The sequence below is a fragment of the Genypterus blacodes genome, unplaced genomic scaffold (genome assembly GCF_046128005.1).
Source record: "Genypterus blacodes isolate CSIRO-AG114 ecotype Tasmania unplaced genomic scaffold, CSIRO-AGI_Gbla_v1 ptg000133l_1, whole genome shotgun sequence".
In the NCBI taxonomy this organism is placed as follows: domain Eukaryota; kingdom Metazoa; phylum Chordata; class Actinopteri; order Ophidiiformes; family Ophidiidae; genus Genypterus; species Genypterus blacodes.
The window spans coordinates 5,720,564-5,743,005 of record NW_027466935.1 but is presented as its reverse complement, the minus strand read 5'-3'; the positions used below and the strand labels follow the sequence as shown (position 1 = coordinate 5,743,005).

General features: G+C 43.9%; 2 protein-coding genes across 5 annotated transcripts in view; both read left to right on the top strand.

Annotated features, from left to right (window-relative positions):
- The first annotated feature begins 192 nt into the window (after positions 1-192).
- On the top strand, positions 193-7,145 carry odf2a (outer dense fiber of sperm tails 2a). Of its 2 annotated transcripts, XM_076163979.1 has the most exons (18): positions 193-317; positions 961-1,074; positions 1,178-1,360; positions 1,545-1,732; positions 1,919-2,060; positions 2,196-2,324; positions 2,880-2,954; positions 3,077-3,148; positions 3,273-3,389; positions 3,529-3,714; positions 3,935-4,044; positions 4,170-4,305; positions 4,450-4,560; positions 4,650-4,913; positions 5,022-5,122; positions 5,450-5,612; positions 5,746-5,871; positions 5,952-7,145. In XM_076163979.1, the coding sequence occupies exons 1-18, from the start codon at positions 315-317 to the stop codon at positions 6,120-6,122; spliced, it is 2,391 nt and encodes a 796-aa protein (XP_076020094.1). In that variant the 5' UTR covers positions 193-314; the 3' UTR covers positions 6,123-7,145. The 2 variants fall into 2 exon arrangements, with proteins under 2 accessions (XP_076020094.1, XP_076020095.1); XM_076163980.1 differs by lacking the exons at positions 5,746-5,871; positions 5,952-7,145 and having other exon boundaries at positions 5,398-5,481.
- Positions 7,146-7,228: 83 nt separating this feature from the next.
- sptan1 (spectrin alpha, non-erythrocytic 1) overlaps positions 7,229-22,442 on the top strand; it is a 25,290-nt gene continuing 10,076 nt past the window's right edge. For all 3 annotated transcript variants that reach the window (XM_076163978.1, XM_076163977.1, XM_076163976.1), the window contains exons 1-25: positions 7,229-7,338; positions 13,929-14,168; positions 14,309-14,434; positions 14,986-15,126; positions 15,353-15,633; positions 15,741-15,885; positions 15,994-16,148; positions 16,270-16,405; positions 16,534-16,635; positions 16,767-16,904; positions 17,023-17,133; positions 17,292-17,369; positions 17,459-17,614; positions 17,780-17,984; positions 18,178-18,359; positions 18,530-18,773; positions 19,184-19,306; positions 19,379-19,596; positions 19,755-19,847; positions 20,026-20,160; positions 20,250-20,398; positions 21,456-21,654; positions 21,838-21,936; positions 22,085-22,120; positions 22,225-22,260. In XM_076163978.1, the coding sequence (XP_076020093.1) occupies positions 13,932-14,168; positions 14,309-14,434; positions 14,986-15,126; positions 15,353-15,633; positions 15,741-15,885; positions 15,994-16,148; positions 16,270-16,405; positions 16,534-16,635; positions 16,767-16,904; positions 17,023-17,133; positions 17,292-17,369; positions 17,459-17,614; positions 17,780-17,984; positions 18,178-18,359; positions 18,530-18,773; positions 19,184-19,306; positions 19,379-19,596; positions 19,755-19,847; positions 20,026-20,160; positions 20,250-20,398; positions 21,456-21,654; positions 21,838-21,936; positions 22,085-22,120; positions 22,225-22,260 (3,525 nt within the window). In that variant the 5' untranslated portion in view covers positions 7,229-7,338; positions 13,929-13,931. The remainder of the gene's footprint in view (positions 7,339-13,928; positions 14,169-14,308; positions 14,435-14,985; positions 15,127-15,352; positions 15,634-15,740; positions 15,886-15,993; positions 16,149-16,269; positions 16,406-16,533; positions 16,636-16,766; positions 16,905-17,022; positions 17,134-17,291; positions 17,370-17,458; positions 17,615-17,779; positions 17,985-18,177; positions 18,360-18,529; positions 18,774-19,183; positions 19,307-19,378; positions 19,597-19,754; positions 19,848-20,025; positions 20,161-20,249; positions 20,399-21,455; positions 21,655-21,837; positions 21,937-22,084; positions 22,121-22,224; positions 22,261-22,442) is intronic.

Sequence of the window (22,442 nt, the reverse complement as noted above, 5' to 3'; positions counted from 1 at the left end):
GGCGCATGATTTAAACACTTGAGTGTGTTGTTTTTATGACCACTTCACAGGGAGCAGATCTAGTGAAAGTCTGGTTTTGGATTTAAATGGATATGGGGTTGCACAAGACAAGAGAATGAGCAGTGTCCCACTCCAGTCCAGTAGATGGCGGTAATACGCCATAAAGTTGATTGCTAAAGATCAAAAGTACGCCAAGAAGAAGGTAGTGTCACTGTCTGTGGAGTTTATTTTAACCCATTTCTTTTCATGATAAAAAAACAAGTGTTTTGCCAGCAAACGACTGGAATTCTACGACGACTCTGTTTGTTTCTGTAATGGTAAGGCATGAGGAAGTGTTTGAGCGTAAAGGCGAGTGAAGCTGCTGATAATGTTACCTAAGAAGAACGGCGAATGTGTACTTGTTGCTAAGCTACGTAATGACGCGCTGCCAAGATTGTTCTTACAGATGTTTTTAGTCTGTGCACACTCTTTACTGTCGAGATGCTGTACTCCAGTCATATTTATAAAATGTATCGGTGGTGTTAATGTAGTTTGTGTGTAGCATGTGTGTATAATACTAAATCGTAACACACTTTAAGCCTCAATAAGCAGTTTTGCTCCTTTGCCTTTTTTATTTACAGGTAGCAAATGATTTTCTGAATTTGTTTTTAGCACGACATGACATGATAGTTGTTACAAAAACTGACATTTCTGACTGCTGCTTTATCTACAACAGAAATGTTTAAATTGCAACCAAATCAGTGTCAAATGATGTCATCATGGCACATTTCCACTTCACACAGGCTCCAGGCGTGATTTTCATGCCTAGATCGATCTCAAAAGCCCAAATCCCTCACCTTTATTTAATCTACTGCAGAGAAACAACGAGAACCCAATCAAACTCCCTCACAACTCTGATACACTGTGTGTTAGCATGTAATGTGCCTGTAATGCAGATGACCATCAATCTGTGTTTTAAAGGGTAAGACCAAGTGTGACCGAGGGAACCTCCCTCCTACAGCTAAAGTCATAACACAAGTGCCACGGACGTCACCAGGAAAGCTCTCAAAACCGGATGGTAAATACAAGTGGGAGGTAATTTACTTTCTTATCGTCAATTTAAACCTAAGTGTCATGGTAGAGAAGTTTATAGAGGTTAATCAAAACCACCGTTGTACTGAAAACATTTTCCATCTAGGGGCGGACACACTGTCTTGAGATCACACCAATGATCTCTGAGACGTCACCTGGATGTTCCAGCTGTGCTCTACAAATGACTGATCTCACACATGAAGAAGAAGAGGATCTACAAGGACAAATCAGTCAGTGTGAGGAAAAGGTTGACGTCCTACTGACAGAAGTCAGTTCACTGAAGAATGAGGTCAGTGCTGTAACATGACTAACATCATTACAACCTTGCCAGCCTTTACAGCAAGTGCAGTTGCCCAATATTGTTTTTCCTTGGATCCCATTATAATGTTTTAATGTTTACAGTGTGCTCAGGCTTTAGTGTAACTTTTAACAAATCCCAAATGCTTGCTATTCAAGTTTTTTTGGGTATGCAGGTAGAACTACGGAAGAAGGAGCAGCTGCTGGCTCATCAGTCAGAACAGCTGAATACGTCCCAGTGCGTGATTGCAGATCAGGAGGTGGAACTGGCTGAGGTGACGAAGGAGCTGGAGGAGACTGAACATGAAAACGCCAAGTTACGTCAATCCATGGAGAAGATTCTGTGGGAGAATGACTGCAACAGGCAAATATAATAATAAAGAGACAAGGAAAAAAAAGTGCAATCAATTGAAGGCTAATAACAAATGAGTTTAGACTTAGTCACAGAGAAAGTGCTTGTTTCAATTCTCAATCTTGGATAAATCATTTTATATCTGGACTGAGGAGGGTTTGCCCATCACCCATCAGCTGTACTGTGTCTACCCTGCAGGAAAGAAAGGGACTTTCAGCATCAAGACAAAAGAACCCTGCTCAGAAAACTGAGGGAAGCTGAGATGGAAGCGAAAGCAGCGGCCCAGCAAGTGTCAGCCTTGTGTGAATCTGTTTCCAAAATGGAGGGTACATGTGGCAGAGTGAGTATCACCTGAGGTTTGGTTCTTCTGTGCTTTGTCTATGGAACAAAAGCAAGACAACTCTCAAAAAGGGAATGGTTTAGCATGTGGTGACCACAGACCATGTTTTTTTCACTAATTTTCAATTTGTTGCAGAAGAAGCAGTCTGGTCCTGAGTCCTCAGCTTTGGCTCATCAGAAGGAGCAGTTACTGCAGAAACTGGAGGCATTTGAAACCATAAACCGAAGTCTGCGCCACCGTCTCAGGGAGCAGCATGGATGCCAGGTAGAACCTTTTTATCAGCAAGGGAAATCCCAGTGACCCAGTTTCAAATCTGCCTGTAGCCTCTGTAACATCAAGGTTTGTTAGATTCAGAGCTTGAAAATGGAAAATTCTGGTCTCTTAGATTGGAGACAGGAATAGAATATGATCGATTCAGTTCAGGGTCCAACTCCAGAGTAGGCAAAACGCCCCCACACTTGAATATTCTAACAACCATGTTTCACTGTTGTTTTGATTCACTGTAGTATCCAAGGAAAATCTCTCAGGCTCTCATTCGAAAGGCTTTGGTGAAACGTCTTCAAGCCTTTACCAGCAAGTCTAACATTTACTTTTCCTTGGATACCACAACCTGGATGACTGAGAACCTTCACAGACACCATAGTAGCAGTCTCTTTCCCCTTCTTCTCCTTATATAAACCCTTCTGTTACAAATCTCAAATCTGGATTCATCAGTTTATAGGACTTTTCCTCCAGTTATCCACTTTGAAATGTTTCCCCACTTGTGTACAACAGCAATATGTTGGTTTAACATTCATGTAATCGACTTTTTGTGTGCAGGTGGCGTCAAAACAGTTTGCAGAAGAGAAGGATACATTACTGAGGAGACTGACGGACACAATGGCAGAAAATGCTGTGAGTTTAACAAGAACCAGCAGCTTATTTGTAATAATCATATATTATAATAGGGCACTTGTGCCTCACAGCAAGAAGGAGGAATGTTTTTTGTTAATCTTTTAATCTTTTATCTGTTACAGCATCTTGCGGTGAAACTTCAAGACAAAGAGAGAGATGTTAATCAACTGTCTAAATGTATAGATAGTGAGAAGGTACGGTATCTCTGGCTTTCCCAAAAACAACAATAATAATTATATGGGAGGCAACCAAAACAATAAAAACAACAGAATACATTTTAATAAATAATAAGATAATCACGTGTCTACTTGATTTCAGGAAAATGCAAAGAACACAGCTGACCTGTCCAAGATTGTAGAATCAACAAGAGCTCATTTGCAAGGACAGCTTTGTAGCAAAGAAGCCCAGAACAACCGTCTTGCTGTGCAGATAAAGGTCTGGTTGATTTCTAAAACATAAGTGGTATTATTGTTTCTTATGAATGTACAAATTTGGTGAAAACAAAGAATGTAATCGTGTGTCTCAAACATTGCAAACATCCGAAAATACATGCAAATCTTTTCAATTGTATTAGAGCTTGGAGTTTGCCGCCAACCAGCAGGAGAGTGAAATAGAGCATCTCTCAGAGCAGCTGACAAAGCTGAAGCTGCCGGCCAGTGCGGACAGAGCGGCCCTGAAAGGCGCCACAAAGGCCCAGAAGCAACGAGCAGAGTGCAGTGAGGATACCGCCGACCAGCTGAGCACTCATTTACTCAACACGGTATCGTTCTTTCCATCTTCTGTGTAGTCAATCCTAACATCAGCTATTGAAGTCATTTTACGGGCCATATGTAAATATAATTAGATAAAACACTTCCAATAAGGTCATTTGTTAAGTTTTGAATGATCCTCAGGCTCCCCATTACAATATGTCTTTGCACTGTCTGTATTCCTGTCTGTTGAATCTGGACAAATGACTCCACGTTTGTCTCTTTTAACAGGAGAGGAAGTTGGCAGATGCGTTGTCAGTTGCCAACACCTGGCAAAGTCAACATGCTAAAGAAGCCAAAGAGAAGAGTAGATTGGAAATTGAACTGTCAGCCTTGAACAGGTAAGTGCTATGATGTCTGAGCTGGATGGAATTGCTTTGGGATGCAATGATTCCCTAATGAGATGCTATTGGTTGGTCTTAATGATTGTAATTATTGTAAAGGTGACAGCTCTTATCTCATGCAGCCATGTCAGCGAACTCACCCAGCAATTGCAAAGTACGGAATATAAAGGTGAAGTGGGGAGGGAAGCCCTGCAGGAGCACCTGCGTGGAATCACCACAGAGAGCTCTGCTGCCAAAGCGGAAAATCAAACCCTTAAGGTCAGACACCCAACAGTAAACAGAAATGTATTCACAATTAAGACTCATCTTCTTTCGAGACCTTTTTCATTCTGTTAGATTGACCCCTTTAATAATGACCTTGCGTTCTTGTCATCACCATCCAAAGCTTTGTGTCTGTGTTAGGCTGCAGTGTCCAGAGTGGAGGACAGGCTGCTCCTGTCTGAATCGGAGCTCCAGCAGGTAAAGGCTACCATCAGACAGTATGAAAGCTTGATGGATGGCTATAAGGTCCAGGTATGTGAAGCAGACTCACACACTACTTCTCACTCATGACCATAAATTGCTATCAAAACTCTAAATCCAGTTCTGCTTTGATGAATGAGGTTGTACAAACCCAGGCTGAGGCGGGTGAATACTGCGCTCGGCTGGGTCAGGCTGAGCGAGAGGCCCAAGCGGTGCGGGAGGAGCTGGATCGGGAGATACAGGGCGTGCGCGGGGAGCTGCTGGGGCAACTAGCAGAGCTGGAGCCTCTTCCTGAAGCCCTACGCTGCTGCAAAATCCAACTGCAGACGACTCAGGAGAGGGAACGCAGCCAGGAGAGACGCAGCAGGGAACTGAGCACAATGCTGACTGATCTACGCATGAAGGTCAAGAGAGTCCGATGCATGAAGCTACTGATAGATTCTATGCCTAGTTGGAATACTTTAGGAGTCTTTAGCAGTTATTTAAGAACAAGTTTTCCTTTGTTCTCTTAGGTTGAGACTCGGAGAAGCCAGATGGATGTGCTTGGGCAGAAGAACAAGGTCCTGTTGGGGGACAACACACTGCTTCAAGAGCAAGTAGAGAGTTTGGAGAGGTCAGTTCCACAACCAGCCCTTGTGCTTCACACCCTTGGCTTTTATAGAGTGTCCAGAGAAGACAGCACATCATTCATTTACTAAGCAAAACATCCTTGCACTGCCGGCGCCTTGGGTACAGAGAAGAACAAAAAGAAGAGATTGAAGCTGAAGCTTTGTCCTCTGGACTTTCCTCCAAATGAAAGGAGAATAGCCAGATTTCTTGCCTCAATTGAATACTGAAACGCAACCTCCATCACAGAATTTAGTTGAGATCTGACTTTTGTTTCCATAGTTCTATCCTTGGCTAAGAAGTGCCTCTATGTCGATCTTGTCTCGTCCTCCAGAAAGCTTGAGCAAGCCGGCAGTCAGAACAGCGACCTGCTTGCTGTCATTGCGAAACGGGAAGAAACCATCCTCAGCAATCGGCTCTGTCTGGAAGAGAAACACAGGGAATTCACCATGCTGAGCCTCAAGCTAGAGGACACTCTGCATGATGCTTCACATCAGGTCTGACCCCATCCTGTTGGTTTAGCACTTCAATAGTTAAGACTATGGGTATTACTTTTACATACTCAAAGTCCACTGTAGATCGAGAGGCTTGTCCACAAAAATGAACAAAGTCTGCTGTATTTAACTCTAGATATATGAGACCAGAGAATGCACTGTTTCCAAAGAACGCTCCACCCAGTCCAAGATATTGGACCTAGAGTCACATCTCAGCAGGACTACCTCAGAGATCAGCCATCTGCAACGCAGTAAAGAGGAGGTAAAGGCATCACTCATCAAGCATTTTCAGTACAAAAACCCTACCTGTGTTTATGTCTAATGTGTTTTGTTTGTGCTAAGGTGGAGCGGCGCTACCGGAGCCGGATGCAGGATGTGAAGGATCGCCTGGAGATGTCAGACAGTGCCAATCGAAGCCTGCAAAACTACGTCCGGTTCCTCAAAACCTCCTATGTGAATGTGTTTGGAGACTTGACCCTGAAGAGCTCACTGCGCCCCCCTTCACCGATCTGACAACTTGTTCACTAGAGGTTTAAATATGCATAAGACTACCTTTCCAAAGTAACCCGAACTTCAAGCAGGGGTAGGAGGGTGGATATCACGGTGAGGTTTCTCCCCTCTTCTTTTCTTTATTCTTTTTTCTTTTTCCACCTTTCCCTCCGTTCTTTTTGTCTTGCCCTACCCCATGATGCGCTTTGCAACTGCTGGAATGCCGTCATCCTGTAAAGAACTGCACCTGTGAGATTGTGGTACTCGCAACACTGATGATCTAAAATCATTTGCAATAATTAAAGTTAAATGTTGAATGACAATGCTATAAGACTATAAAGATGATTGTGAGCTTGTAGCAGTAATGTAACTCATAATAAGTAATTCATACTAAACTTGTACCTGAGGAATAAAACAGCAGACTGATCTTTTGGTGCTCAGCCAGCCCTACAGTACATTTTGGGCAGTTTAGTGTCATGAAATAGAATCATTTCACGTTTTTTATGATATAAAAAGATGCATTCACAAACACAGAGGGTCAATTGTTGTGAAAAATCAACACAGATAAAAGTGAAGTTGCTGATTCTGTCTGGCTGAAATCATCTTTCTTCCTTCCCAATTCCTTAAAAAGTAAAGATCACATACAGAGGTGAGAAGTTACAAACTAGGAAAATTACAAATCCTACTCCATCAAGACAAAACTATACAGACAAAATGGTACAATTAAGTAAGAATAGACCATCTTCTAGTTCTAAATATTGAAATAGTAATATATTCCTCTAGAAATAAGTCTAGTACTGTTTTTTATTCTTAATACAGAGTTTTCAATAAAGCATTCTTAATGTGTGACTAAAGAATTATGCCATAGGGTCCCAAAAATGTTGTTCCAATATACAACAATATGACTAGAGAGGACACTTGTTTATGTTTACAAATTTAAAATGACATTAAAATTACATAAATGTTGACTTGTTTCTTGTGAACAATCTGTTTTGACGTCAAACATATTTCGGGGACGACAGGGATACGAAGATAACGCGATAAGGGTGTGAACTACATGCAAGCATCAGTGGGCGCTTTGCTCGGAAAATGTCGGCTTCTTCCGGAAACAGTCGTTCGTGCAGCAGCAGCAGCAGCGCGTGACGTCACATAAAGAAGCAGCAGCCATCGCAGCAAGCCAGGTTCTCGCCTTTCGCCGTCGAGCCTCCCTAGACGCAGATTCTTTCGAAGAAAACCCGAGGTAAGAGGAGTCATTTTAATGCATGCACACAGATATGTATATAAAACTGCACGTCGTAGTATCCCGGATGTCCTGCCATTCTAATTAAAACGGTCCTATGGATTCTGATCTATGGTTTCGCTAGCTTGGTAGCTAACGGTAGGTAGCTGCCAGCAAAGCTTTGGTTAAATAATAGTTATCAACCCGCATTAAACCACTGCAGATGCAAATACAAAGGACTGATGCAGAACAAACCTCTGTATTTTCTGAAACTAATCCAAAGCGCGGCTAAATGATGAACAGAAATGATCCAATGACCTTAGCTTCGATCGATTCCACCCGAATTAGACTGTATTTATCGTTCTTATGACGATAAGTACATTTGAATAATATGCGAGTGGAAAGGAGACTTTCAAAATGTTGGTTTGTCCAAATGTGCATAGAGGACCAACATAACTAAAGGCTAACTAACATCCGGAGGCTTATTGTCTGCTGCCTGATAGACCGCTAACCTTATTTACAAGCTAATGGAATCGAAACAGCCCCTGTAGTCTACATATCGAATTTTCTAATAGTAAATATAATACGAAATACAAAAAAAAAAAATGGAACAGCGTTGTTGGACCCCGTATACTTGAGCTTGTCGGCCTTGGCTGAGGGGGAGCCGCCCAGAGTAAATGAAGAGGTTTGGACATTGGACATATGGCCTCAGCTGTCAGTCCCTCCCGTCCGGAGATGGCGTCATTGAATGGAATGTGCACGAATGGGAGATGAAGATGATGATGACGCTTTCAAATTGTGCTTTTTACTAACTCGTTTATTTCTCTACCATAATATTTTACTGCTTTTGTGTGTAACTGGATGGTAAACATGACGTGCAAAGTTTGTTCAGACCACCACTACATCTGTCTTGAGGGAGGGGTTGTTTTCAGGGTGGTGCCGAGTTCTTCACATGCCAACCGTCCCTCCCCTTCTCTCTCTCTCTCTCTCACACACACACACACACACAGTCCCAGAAGTATTCAGTATAGATTGTACAGCAGCAGTTTCTTCTTTGCTTGCATTCCCAGCACTCTTTAAGTAGAAAATGACTCCAGTCTGGTTTTCATATGAATATGCAGGTGGATTTCATTGTGACCTATTCAGAGTTTTCTTTAAATACTGCTACATTTTGAGTAAACCACCCAAAGGGCTCATAAATAGACCCTAAACCCATAAATAAACAGGTGTTGCACCCTCTTATCAGTTGAGTTCAGTTGGGCATCTTTTCCTTCTAGCTGAGTATTAGAAAAGGCTCCATTCCAGTTAGTAGTAGTAGTTTGAGTTTGGTCTGTCACTGTTCTGCCATGGTGGAGGCGTGATTAAACCCTTACATAACTGACTAATTAGTTATATGGAAAATGAATTTGATGAATTACTTGCCAAGGTAATTACTTTCTGAATTTGGAATAAGGACAAAGCTCAGAAGAAATAGAAATGGAATGCTTTGACCCATTTTCCATCGTTTGAATTTGAATGTATTGTTGCCCAGTTTTCAGTGTTTGGCAGGAATTTTCAACGGAATATAATACAACAATAACTGGACATGGATCAATACAAATCAGTTTGTTCCTTTTGTTCAGCCAGTCCATCTGTGGTAACCTTTTAAAATAGAACAATCAGCTGCGTATTCACGGGGATGGAAAGCCATTTAGGTCGGACATGTAGTCATTTGCAATAGTTTGATTTGCTGTTCATATAAACGTATATATTTGACATGTACAGTCTCAAGTTTAACTCGTGTCAGAACCACACAATCAGGAGCTTGTCTCTTTTTGTAGTCTTGAAGCAATGGCAATGTGACTGTGACCCAAATAGGAACTAGGCCTCCCTGTCCCCCGGTTATCAGCCTCTCAACTCAGCACCCGCACACTGCTAACTCACTGTCACTCTGTCCCTCACGTGCTGCGTTTGAATACATACATTCTTACTGATTTGTGTCTAAATGTAAAATCAGTGTTTGCCTTGCCAGTGTGTCCTTTTATGTGTTGCCTATGTTGTTCACCTATACTTGTGGATTGTGCAGATTGACAGAAGGTTTGAGAGCATTTCCAGGCATTGTCATTGCTGTTTGGCTCGGTATAAGCAGAGGAATACTTTGGAGGGAGGGGGTGGGGGCCGTATGGAGCACACAGACGCATGGGCAGGGCTCAGTCTTGGCTTACCCTCCCGAACAGCATCGTCACTGCAGGATGATGCTGCAGCATTTATGAGTCTGGTTCTTCAAAACATCCAGGCTCCGGCGGAGTAAATTGCAGATATTCAGGCAGCTGGAGAGATGAAGTCTTCGGATCAGTAGCGATAAGGAAACAAACTACTTAACATCTGGGTGTGTATGACTTGGTTTTTGCATTAGATTAGATTGCCATTGTGTCAAACTACCAATCAGTCTGAAATTCAAGTGTACATCATCGAGGTTTCGTAAGTAAGCGGTGGTCTGAATTATGCATGTGTTTGTCTGTCTGTCTTTAACAAAACAACCTGAGTCAGGACTCTCCTGGCTTTTAGATCTGCAGTGCTTTAGACTCATCCACTGGATATGAATGATGAGTTTGACTTTATTTTTTACTGCATATCTCCGCTGGGCTGATGTTCTATTTGTGCAAAATGACAGAACTTAATCCAGTCCTTCTTTTCTATCACTGTTTGAGATTCTAGGTTGTAGGTTGTTGTAAACATTACAGTTGCTAATAGATAAATGCCGTAGTTCATTGAGGAAGTGGCGACATACTTTTGAAACAACGTTGTCATGCTGCTGTATAACCTTCATGCGTGAATCAAACCCCCCCTCGGAGATGACAGGTTGCGATGATGGTACGGCTCAGAACCTCTGCTAGGTAGAACGTGCAGAGACCGGAGAAGGGTTTATGTGATTGATGTTAGATCGACACATTACATCATAACTGGGGCAGCGTTGGCTTAAGTCAGATTCTATGGACGTTCTTTTAGAGATGTACCAAATGATGTTGTTACAATGATGTAATGTCCTTTCTTCACCTATTCCAAGCTAAATTGTACTGCTCCGACCTTCGAACACCAATACATGTTTGATGGTGAACACGTTACCATAAACAAAGAAACATTTAACCTTTTGAATCCGTCATCTTGATGGCAGATCTTGACCATAGTTTTGTTGACATAAATGATTTAAGAATGGAAAGGAAGGATGTGACCTTAACTAATCCCGTTGTGTTGTCAAACCTACTGCTGAACGAACACACATGTATGAGTATGATGGAGGGGTTGGGCGGCTGTTTGCTGGAAGAGAGCTGGAGACGACGTGGAAAATGATGGATTTAAACGGTACATAGTGATACAATACTAGTCAAAGTTGCTTATACAGCTTTATCAAAGATACCTGCAGTTTGTTTGCAGGTAAACGTGCTTGAGGAAAGCTCTTCTGTTTGGTTCAGGCAGGGTCATTCTGTCCGTCCTCACTCAGTAAACCATAAACAAAGTGACATTTCATGGTTGTTTGGTCCAAAGTTACTTACAAAATTATAAATAGCAGCTGGTGAAACAGTCAGTAAGAGTAGATGGCTTATTATGTCCCGACACCTGAACTGCCATGAGTCCAATCTTTCATCGCTCCTCTTGCAAAGGTCCTGTAAGGTGTTGGTCCTGGTTGTTCACTGCATTCATTGGAAACATTCAGGTGTAATATTTTATTTTGGAATAAACAGTATAGTTTTCATTGAACATGTTAAGTGTTCAGTGACTTATAAAATTCCAAATCTATATCTTCTCCTTTCACACTTTAATCCAGGACAATGGCTCCAAAAATACAGTTCAAGCAGATGTAATAATAAGTTTAATTAACATTCTGTATAGGGCGTGGCCTTCCTCATCAAATGCCTCTCTGGGCCCGATCATGCACCACAGCCAGAAGGAACGAGACCGAGACAGTTACTTCCCGCAAGCCATAAGAGCCGTCAGTGCCGACCTCATCAGCCTCATCACCCCTCCCCCCTACACACACACACGCACAATATTCACACACTGCACTGGACCTTTGCTCCTTTTGTGGCTTTATGTCTGAGAGGCCATGTATGTATGAATGAAGATCTTGAGTCTTGAACGGCTGATAGCTGCAGGGTGCACAGAGTTCAGATGAAGGAACAGGCTGTTGTGTCTTAGTCTGAGGAAACAGTCATGCCTTGCCCCATGGGACCTTGATTTCCTGTAAATTCTTTTAGCCCCTCTCCTCCCTGTATGCTGTCACTGCGGCCCCCTCTAACAGATGGTTCACAATAGTAACTTGGAGTTGGAAAGGGAATTGCATCATCCCTTCCTCTCTGATCTCCTCAGGGTGGAGGTAGGATCGGATGACGGCTTTGTAGAAATGTAGTATGTCCATTTGCTCACGTCACGGATTCACTTATTTGCCATTGTCGTTGGCTGACCGTCATTGCACAGGAGATCAAATCAAAATCCACTGCTCCCTTTGTTTCCATAAGCATGACTTGTATCTTTTGACAGAGCACTTAGAAGAGTGGAGTCCACAGAGAGAGACGCAATAAATACCACATCTGTGACACAACTCATTTATCTAATCAGAGGACAAATGTGGAGTTGGATTAACCTACAGCCTCTGTTGGCAAATCAGCTCGCAAAATCAATTTAAAGTTCTTCCCCAACATTAACATTTAACTGCGTTTGCAAGAAAGCAGGCAATAAGAGTTTAATAGCACACAGTAATGGAAGAGAAGCTTCCAGTCTTGCTGGCTGATGTCAGTGTGTGTGTGGGTGGGTGTTGCTGCAGAGGCACCGGTGAAATGAAGAGAGTGCAATGGCTGTTATCTATGGCTGCATGATGGGGAGAGGTGCTATCAGCTGCTGCAGTGCTGTCAGATGACGGGAAGCCGTTACCTGCTGGGACTCATTTTGACTTTATTCATGTCCGATGATTTAGTTCCATGACAATTGCTAGATTAGATTCTTAGATATGACATATTTGTTCCACCGTAAAAGACTAAATTATCTTTACACTAAGCTGGTTTTTCATATGTTGTGTAAAAGGCTGTCACAGTGGTTATTTAATGACACAAACATATAGCATGTTATAGCATATAGCATGGGAGGAGCTTCAGGAAGCTCCTCCCATGCTTCCTGAAGCCCCTCCCCCAGGTTGGATTGGCTTGGGCATATTTTCATACGGTTACAGTCAAACTGCTTAATAGGGTCGAGATCCAGTGACTTTGCTTTGATGATCAACACTGCATCTTATGTTTTACCAAGGAGCCCCATGATGCATAACACGTCACGCTTAGATTGAGGTCGATGTCAAACCTTTCCCACCTGTGGTTCCTATTGGACACCTAGCCATTTAGGTGGAGGGAAGCCTTCTCAGGTCTCTTCCCTTTCATTATACATGAAGGTTTTTGGGAGTGTTTCCTTGTCTTCCTAGAGAGCTCAGGGCTACGTCAGGGACTTTCTGCTCTTGTGGGCCTGTAAAGCCCTTGGATACATTGTTTGTGATATTGGGCTACACAAATACATTAGAATTCATTCCACTGTTTTTGAGTTGCTAGGTTCACACCCCCACTCTTTGAGGGTATGGTGATTATGAGGGTCAGAGGCACAGCGGACAGACGAGCTGACTGCAGTGATCCCGTTGTTTAGTAAAGCCTGGTTACTGTTTGCATGCACGAGGAATTTCCGCCCCTCGCCCCATTTGGCATTTGACTGTGTTGACAGATTCAGTGACAAAGACACGGGACAGAAGCAGGATGCCAGTAATGAATCCACATGAACGGTCAGAAGGGTTCGAAAGTGCCAGACAGTGAAGCGTGGGGAGTTTGGGAAAGACTTTATGCAAATCATATTTATCACACAAGAACCAATCGGCTGTTTGATCGGCCTATTCTCTCTTTCCAAACGCTCCGTGATAACAGCCTGATTGGAGCTGAATAGTCAAGGGCGAGCTGAGAGAGAGAGAGCGTCATATTAACACCTACATGTGCACGTGGCTCTGCACATACCACAGTTTGGTGTCGGTTCGATACCAGTTTGTTCTCACAGGGTGACCACCCACAATGAAGAAGAGCTAGCTCCGTATTGAAACAAGGTGACGTTACAAATCTACTCCACTGACTATGATGTTCTTTTGCTCAGATTTGAGCTAAACTGGAAACTTGCGTGTAAAGTTGGGTTAGTTTACGATGAAGTGGCTTATAAACGTTGTCATAACGTATGGAATGCGATGGTCATTGATCATTCAGAGAGGAGGAGCTTATCAGGGCATTTAGCTGACAAAGGGTTTGCTTGGAATGACATCCTGCAGCTGCTAAGGCCTCTTTGGAACTGGTTTGACACCCATATAATAATGCTCAGTCCAGTGCTACACCTATTATAATGCCGCCATCTGTGAAAGTAACACGCCAAGCAGACACGGCACTCTCTGGTTCATCGTCGTACAGCATCAGTCAAAAGTAAAACAAGCAATTTCATCTAATGTTCAATAACTGAATTCAACACGCTTGTGAAAATGATGTTACTCAAAGGTTCTAGTATTGTGCCACAGTCTGACATGTTCAGAAGGTATTAAGTCTTTCCAATGATTTGTCTTTTAGAAAATGGACACCACGGGGGTCAAAGTGCTGGAGACAGCGGAAGACATCCAGGAGCGCCGGCAGCAGGTGCTGGATCGCTACCGCCGCTTCAAGGAGCTGTCCATCGTGCGTCGGTCGAAGTTGGAGGACTCGTACCGGTTTCAGTTCTTCCGCCGTGATGCCGACGAGCTGGAGAAGTGGATCCAGGAGAAGCTGCAGATTGCCTCCGATGAAAACTACAAGGACCCTTCCAACTTGCAGGTTTGTCAGCTTGGGTTTTATCAGCTGAATCTCTGATATTAGCCAGTCTATAATATTAGTTTGTGTTCCGCGACTAGAAAGGATAAAGCATGATCGCAATGGCAGAAGAATCCCCCACTCATGTCTCGTCTTCCTCACAGGGCAAGCTGCAGAAACACCAGGCCTTTGAAGCTGAAGTTCAGGCCAATGCCGGAGCCATAATCAAATTGGACGACACGGGAAACCTGATGATCGCCGAGGGCCACTTTGCCGCCGAGACCATCCGAGTAAGACTCACTGCCGCCGCCACTCTGACTTGCGTGATCACAATGAGGATGTTGTGGTGGGATTGACTGACTGAGCAGTATAGATCTCACAGTTATACACACATCAGCCGGTTTTCTCTCCTTGAATATCGTCATCATTAACCTCTTCCATCTGATTCAGTCCTACACGCCTTACCGGACACAACAGAGACCCATAGTTTCAAGTGTAAATTCGGCTGAGTATCTCCAAGTATGTGTTGGACTGCAGTAGACGACCTCGAAACTCTTGAGTGCTGTGCTTTCCTGTCATTCTGTTCTACGGAATCGGACAAAATAGAATCAACTTTATTGCCGTGTGTTTTCTTTTTTATTACTGTAATACATTTCATATTGGAGACCACAATTAAAAGAAGAAGAAGTATAGATGAAGGAAATCCCTGAATGAATCTCCACAAAGCATGATGGCGCCGTTCTTCTTCACATTTTCTTTTCTTTTCTTCTCTTCAATTTCTTTTCTTTCTCCTCCCTTCCAACCCTTTTCAATCTTTCCATGATCTCTCCCCCTGGGACAGACTCGACTGGAGGAGCTCCATCGCCTGTGGGATCTGCTGCTGATGAGGACCAAGGAGAAAGGGATGCGGCTGCTGCAGGCCCAGAAACTCGTTCAATACTTGCGCGAATGTGAAGATGCCCTCGACTGGATCAGCGACAAGGTCAGATTCACAATGCTGTAGCTTCACATTTAAGCAAAATGCCTCAAACACCATATTAATGACAGTACAAACTTAAAATAAAGAACTATTTTGTAGCCTAATCCATCATGTCAATTAATTACATGCGTGTTTTACAAGTACATGTTTATGGTTTGTCATGCTGGTCCTTTAACTTGGGTAATGAGTAATTCATTATAGACTATCTATACTCTATTTGCATATGTAGGAGGCCATGGCAAGCTCAGAGGAGTTGGGCCAGGACCTGGAGCATGTAGAGCTCCTCCAGAAGAAGTTTGAGGAGTTCCAGACAGACTTGGCAGCCCACGAAGAGCGCGTCAACGAGGTCAACCAACTGGCCGCCAAACTCATCCAAGAGACACACCCGGAGACCGAACTGATTGTCCGCAAGCAGGACGAGGTGAACACTGCCTGGCAGCGGCTGAAGGGGCTTGCTCAGCAGAGGCAGGGCAAGCTGTTCGGAGCTGCTGAGGTTCAGCGCTTCAACAGGTAAATGGATCAGGATTATGTGCCGGGCAGACGCTAGATACACTGGATTCACTACAATATAAAGCCATGACTCTTTCATCATAGAGCGTGTTTGATTCCTTAAACAGGGATGTGGACGAGACCATCAGCTGGATCAAGGAGAAGGAGCAGCTAATGGCTTCTGATGACTTTGGCCGTGACCTGGCCAGTGTGCAGGCACTGCTGCGCAAACACGAAGGCCTGGAGAGAGACCTGGCTGCTCTGGAAGACAAGGTAGGATATATAATGCTTAACACAATCTCCAGAGACATTTAGATCAAACCCCAGGCTGCTAACTCCCGTTTCCTCTCACTCTTTATCATTTCCTCTGCTTTTATTCAGGTCAACACACTCGGTGGCGATGCAGAGCGCCTCCAGCAGACGCATCCTCAGAACGCCACCCAGATTCACCTGAAGAAGGATGAACTCATTACCAACTGGGAACAGATTCGCACTCTGGCTGCTGAGCGCCATGCCCGCCTAAATGACTCTTACCGGTTAGTCAACCCACTGTTTGATAAGCTATGATTACACTTTAAACTTCAACACAGTTTCAAAGTGCTGTTTTGCCGTCTGAGGTAAACCTGTTCAATGCTTTCCTTCTTCTCTTTCTTTTAGGCTGCAGCGTTTTACTGCTGACTTCAGAGATCTGACTAGCTGGGTGACGGAGATGAAGGCTCTGATCAATGCCGACGAGCTTGCCAATGATGTCGCAGGAGCTGAGGCTCTGCTGGACCGCCACCAGGAGCATAAGGTAACTTCTAGAACCCAGGTCTTTTTGATTTCTGCCCTGTATCCTTGTAGCGTTAAAACCAAATTCATCTCAAACTTGCTTAAAATATAACAGCCGTTTAAAAATATGTTTGTTTTTGTTTTGCCCAGGGAGAGATTGATGCTCATGAAGACAGCTTCAGAGCCACCGATGAAGCTGGACAAGCCCTGCTCAATACAGGACACTACGCCTCTGAGGAGGTTAAGGAGAAGGTACAACTGTCAGAATACTTTATTAGTGGGACTGTGTGGTATTGTATGCACAGCAATGATTCACATGGGGCCTTCTCTGAGGTTCAGTACAGAATTGGACACATATTCAGTTTTAATTTGCTTCTGTCTAGCTGGGTATCCTCACTGAAGAAAAGGAGTCTCTGTTGGAGTTGTGGGAGCTTCGCAGGCAGCAGTACGAACAATGCATGGACCTGCAGCTCTTCTACAGGGACACAGAGCAGGTTGACAACTGGATGAGTAAACAAGAGGTGACCTGATGCAACAACACACACACTGATATCTGGCCGTTACTTAATCGGCCTTGAATAGCTAGAACATGTAATCGACCGATTCTTAATATAGACTTAATTTATACTTTATGTGCAGGCTTTCCTCCTCAATGAAGACCTCGGGGACTCTCTGGACAGTGTTGAGGCGCTGCTAAAGAAACACGAGGACTTTGAGAAGTCACTCAGTGCCCAGGAAGAGAAGATCACTGTAAGTAGCAACAACATTAACAACATTCCTTTGAGAATATTCACCTTGTATTGAATCTTTACTAGTCTGTATTAGTTATTATTAAACTTAAGGCTTGAATACCGGCTTGAACCAGATACAGCGGTCTAATAAACAGTATTGTCTTGTCACCGCTCCAGGCCCTGGATGAGTTTGCTACCAAACTAATCCAGAACAACCATTATGCCAAAGAGGACGTGGCGACCCGTAGAGACGCTGTAAGTGTCAAGTTCCCTCAAATTCCTTCTCAGTAAAATGAATAAACACGACACGCTGTAATGTTGTGTTTTCCGTTGTGCCTTTATAGTTGCTCAACCGCCGCAACGCGCTGCACGAGCGTGCTCAGTCTCGCCGCGCTGCCTTGGAGGACTCCTTCCATCTTCAGCAGTTCTTTAGGGACTCTGATGAACTCAAGAGCTGGATCAATGAGAAGATGAAGACGGCCACAGATGAGGCTTACAAGGTACCTTTTCATCATCATAATGAAACTAGTGTTTAAGTCTCAATGGAGCAGGTAGAAATATAATTATAAGCTTTGGTAGAAGAGGTTGTTGGGTAGAGATGCGTAGCTCCTCTTGCAAACCTTCCCAACCTCTTATACCGTCTATATCTGCTCTCTCTGTGTCAGGACCCCTCCAACCTGCAGGGCAAGGTGCAGAAACATCAGGCTTTTGAAGCTGAGCTGGCTGCAAACCAGAGCCGCATTGATGCCCTGCAGAAGTCCGGCCAGGAGTTGCTGGATGGGAAGCATTACGCCTCAGATGAGGTAGCTGACAGAATGGAAGAGGTCAGCTCTCAGTGGAAGAAACTGCTGGAGGCAACTGAACTCAAAGGTACAGGCTTATGTGACCAGCACAGATCTGTTTAAGTCTTTCCACTCTCTCTTAATACAAGAACATACAGTTTTTTGTTAGTTATTCTGTCATGTAAATAAGCCCTGAGTAAATTTGTGATGACCTGATCAACACATACTGCTATCTCACCATTGCTAATTTGCCCTTGCTTTGCTTTATGTCCCACTTACAGGCATCAAACTGCGTGAAGCCAACCAGCAGCAGCAGTTCAACAGGAACGTCGAAGATATCGAGCTGTGGCTGTATGAGGTCGAGGGTCATTTGGCTTCAGATGACTACGGAAAAGACCTGACCAGTGTACAGAACCTGCAGAAGAAGCATGCGCTGCTGGAGGCCGATGTGGCTGCTCACCAGGTACCTGCACCTCCTTTAGACTCGTCATATTACTGACTGCCTGTAGAGTCACAATTGGAACTTTCATCCTTTCAGTCTCTCTCAAATCTTTATGCCAGTGCTTTGTTGCTTTAGTTCACGTGTAACAATTTATTCAAAATCCTAATTCCCTTTGTCTTTATCTTTATTAGGACCGTATCGATGGCATAACAATCCAGGCGCGCCAATTCCAAGAGGCTGGACACTTTGACGCAGACAACATTCGCAAGAAACAGGAGGCCTTGGTCGGTCGTTACGACGCTCTGCGGGAGCCCATGGCCGCACGCAAGCAGAAACTGTCTGACTCTCTTCGCCTCCAGCAGCTGTTCAGAGACGTGGAAGATGAGGAGACCTGGATCCGTGAGAAAGAGCCCATCGCTGCGTCTACTAACAGAGGTAGAACATGCCCTCATTATCAACCAGTTTAGTTGAAGTTTCGCTTGATGTATTGGAAACGTGAAGGTGACTGTTTATGGCACAGAGAGTGAGAGAGACAGATTTGTACTATAACATTTATTATAACATTTATTTAAGTGTTTCTCCTGAACATACATAAGGGAAACCACGGTAGCATGCAGCACTCTAATATATCCACTGCACATTTGTTGTTACACAGCCCAACCAATGCACTTAAAATATAAAACACACTTGGCCAAACTGATGTCAATCCCTGTACCCCACTATTGTGTTTGAAATGAAATGCCAGCTATCTGCAATGTACCTAAAAGCCTCAGCTGACATATCGGTAACTTGAATATCTAACCTTTCCCTCTGACAATATCTATCTTGGTTGGTGTTTTCCTCAGGCAAAGACCTGATTGGTGTCCAGAATCTCCTGAAGAAACACCAGGCCCTGCAGGCTGAGATCTCCGGCCATGAGCCCCGTATTAAGGCTGTCAGCCAGAAAGGAGAGGCTATGGTGGAAGAAGGTACCAATCAAATAATTAAGATATTCTTGACCCTAAGCGCATAAACGTTTATTAACAACTCTACTCTCTCAGGGCACTTTGCCGGCGACGATGTGAAAGTCAAGCTGGGCGAGCTCCAGGGACGCTGGGATACCTTGAAAGCCAAGGCTTCCCAGAGGAGACAGGACCTGGAAGACTCTCTGCAGGCTCAGCAGTATTTTGCCGATGCCAACGAGGCAGAGTCTTGGATGAGAGAGAAGGAGCCCATCGTGGGGAGCCCAGACTACGGCAAAGACGAGGACTCTGCTGAGGTTTGTAAAAAAAAAAACAAAGATTCTCGGACATTTTCATCAGCATTTTGTCATCTGCTTGCTACCCAACTACAATATGAACAACAAACTATTATTAAACACTTTTTCTGTTTCCACACAAACATTATTTCATGGTATGATTTCATTTCTATTTGCAGGCTCTGCTGAAGAAGCACGAGGCTCTAATGTCTGACTTGAGCGCCTACGGCAGCAGCATCCAGGCCCTGAAGGAACAGGCCCTCTCCTGCAGGGTACGACGCATTCCGTTCTTACACCTGAGCTCTGGACATAGTGGAGGGATTACTAACGCTTTATGAAGCATCTGAAAGCTTCTTTGTTCTGGAATTTTAGATGATCCCAGTCCAGATCATTGTTGTAACCATCAAGCCAGATCTGTAGAGTGACCTATATGTTTGTGTGCTTAAACAGCAACAAGTAGCGCCAACTGATGATGAGACAGGGAAGGAGCTCGTCCTGGCTTTATACGACTACCAGGAGAAGAGCCCACGTGAAGTAACGATGAAGAAGGGTGACATCCTAACTCTGCTCAACAGCACAAACAAGGTAGCAACAAGCTCTCACAGTAGTATAGGACAGACTTGGCGAATAGAAGTGTATGTGAATATAAATCTCTCCTCTCGCCGCTGCTGCAGGACTGGTGGAAGGTGGAGGTCAACGATCGCCAGGGCTTTGTTCCCGCTGCTTACGTAAAGAAGCTGGACCCAACCCAGTCCTCTTCCAGGGAAAACCTCCTGGACGAGCACGGCAGCATCGCACTGCGCCAAGATCAGATTGATAATCAGTAAGAAACTCCTCCCAGATCCTTAAACGCTTGGCTAAACACACAGTACTTCCACTGACTCTTCTTCTTCTTCTTCTTCTGCTGCACTAGTTTGACTTTGATTGTGCTTTTCTGTTCTTCAGACCCTTTTCTTTTCTGTCTCACCGTATTTCTAACGCTAATTACCTTACCCCCTTTCCTGTTTCTGTTTTTCCTCTGCTGTCTTCTCTCTGCACTTAACTTAATATTGCATCTTGCCGTGCATTCGTCCTTGCCGTGCCACTGTGCAGGCTTGTCACCAAGGAGGCCTGCAGTGTTTCTGTGCGTATGAAGCAGGTGGAAGAGCTGTGAGTAGGAACCAGTGACTCTACGTGTTGTGACGCCACTTAATCCCATCAGCAGTCGTTTTTCCATCCCACCCCGGAAGCTCCTCTCGTATGCTGTGTGACGTGATACATATCCCTTCCTTTTGTTATCAACGGAGCGATAGAAGCGCCATTGATGTATGCCTGTCACATGCTTTCCATCCCAGATTTGTCAAGGATGTTATTTTCTGACATCATAACCCTAAGTTTCAAATGCTACCCACGGTCTGACAACAAGGCGGGGTTGTCCAGTAGCAGGAACCCTCCCCGGAACAAAACCTATACACAGGGCCAGATATGTGTGTGTATATGAAACACGTATTCAGCAATTGAAGGCTTTGGGCTAAATGTGCAGTATCAGGTTGTTTGTCTGTTAGCTGATGTTGTAAAGTAAAGTACCTGAGAATGAGAATATCTGTTTTTGATGATGGGATGGAAGTTATGCTGCATGATTTTAGTTTGTTTCTTTTGTTTAGCATATACCTGCGGTATAGGGGTGTAATAACCTGGTAATAACACATGAACAGGTTTGAATGGATTAAACTGACTGACCTGTTTGTGGTGCCCTGCCATCCATTCATACCATTGAAACATCATTATTGTAAACTATGAAGCTCATAACCAGCAGGTAGCTTCCTTTTTTCATGATGTGTATCTGCTATGCATAAGCTACCCATAACAAAACACCCCCTGCTTTTTTTGCATTTTTCAAGGTACGGCACTCTGATAGAGCTGGGTGATAAACGCAAGGACATGCTGGAGAAGAGCTGCAAGAAATTCATGCTGTTCCGTGAGGCCAACGAGCTCCAGCAGTGGATCAACGAGAAGGAGAGCGCTCTCACCAACGAAGAGATGGGCTCTGACCTGGAGCAAGTGGAGGTCTTGCAGAAGAAGTTTGATGACTTCCAGAAGGTAACGTTCTTTGATGGCGTTTCCACCATTAAATCACATTTCTCCTCTAGTTTAAGTTGACTCTGGTTCGTTTGTGGGCCTTAGTCAATATGCCCCTTTCTTTATTTTTAAATTCAACAACAGGGACTTAGGTAGTGTGTCATGGTAGTGCTTCAATGAAGATTTGTTTTTTATACACACCAGGACCTGAAGGCCAATGAATCTCGTCTGAGGGACATCAACAAGGTGGCATCAGAGCTGGAGTCTGAAGGCCTGATGGCAGAGGAGGCTCCCATGGTTCAGGTAACGATCACCTTCACTCTCTCAGCTGTGAGATGTCTAAATAAGTTTCCCTCAAGTGTTAAAAACTAAACACTGAATTAATTGAGTATGTAAATTGTATGTAAACACCCTCCATCAACATCATATTGAATCGTCTCTTCTTTGGCAGCAACAAGAGGTACTTCTTGGTGCTGCTCCAGGCAGAGTAAGTACACTCCTGTTGTACATCTGTTGTTAACTATCAAAGACACACTTTTAAATGTCATGCACCCTCCTTGTTAACTGAAAGGGATCCTTTTTGTCAAACAGGATGAAGGTGACTCCAAGACTGCCTCTCCATGGAAGGTGAGCCTCACACAGGAAGCATTTTAATGTCTTAATATGTCCAACAATATGCAGCTGCGAAGACTTGACAGCAGTTTTGATACTTTGAGCCAAGCATGAGGGTTGAATTCACTGCTAGCATATCAGAGGATATTTAGTATTTAATGTCAATCATTTGAGTTGCATGGGGAAATGTTACATCT

Excerpts from the sequence above, each read along its gene's own strand:
- odf2a (XM_076163979.1), top strand. Across the intron at positions 3,715-3,934 it reads GCACTCATTTACTCAACACG|GAGAGGAAGTTGGCAGATGC; the intron begins GTATCGTTCTTT and ends CTCTTTTAACAG. Across the intron at positions 4,306-4,449 it reads CGGAAAATCAAACCCTTAAG|GCTGCAGTGTCCAGAGTGGA; the intron begins GTCAGACACCCA and ends TGTCTGTGTTAG.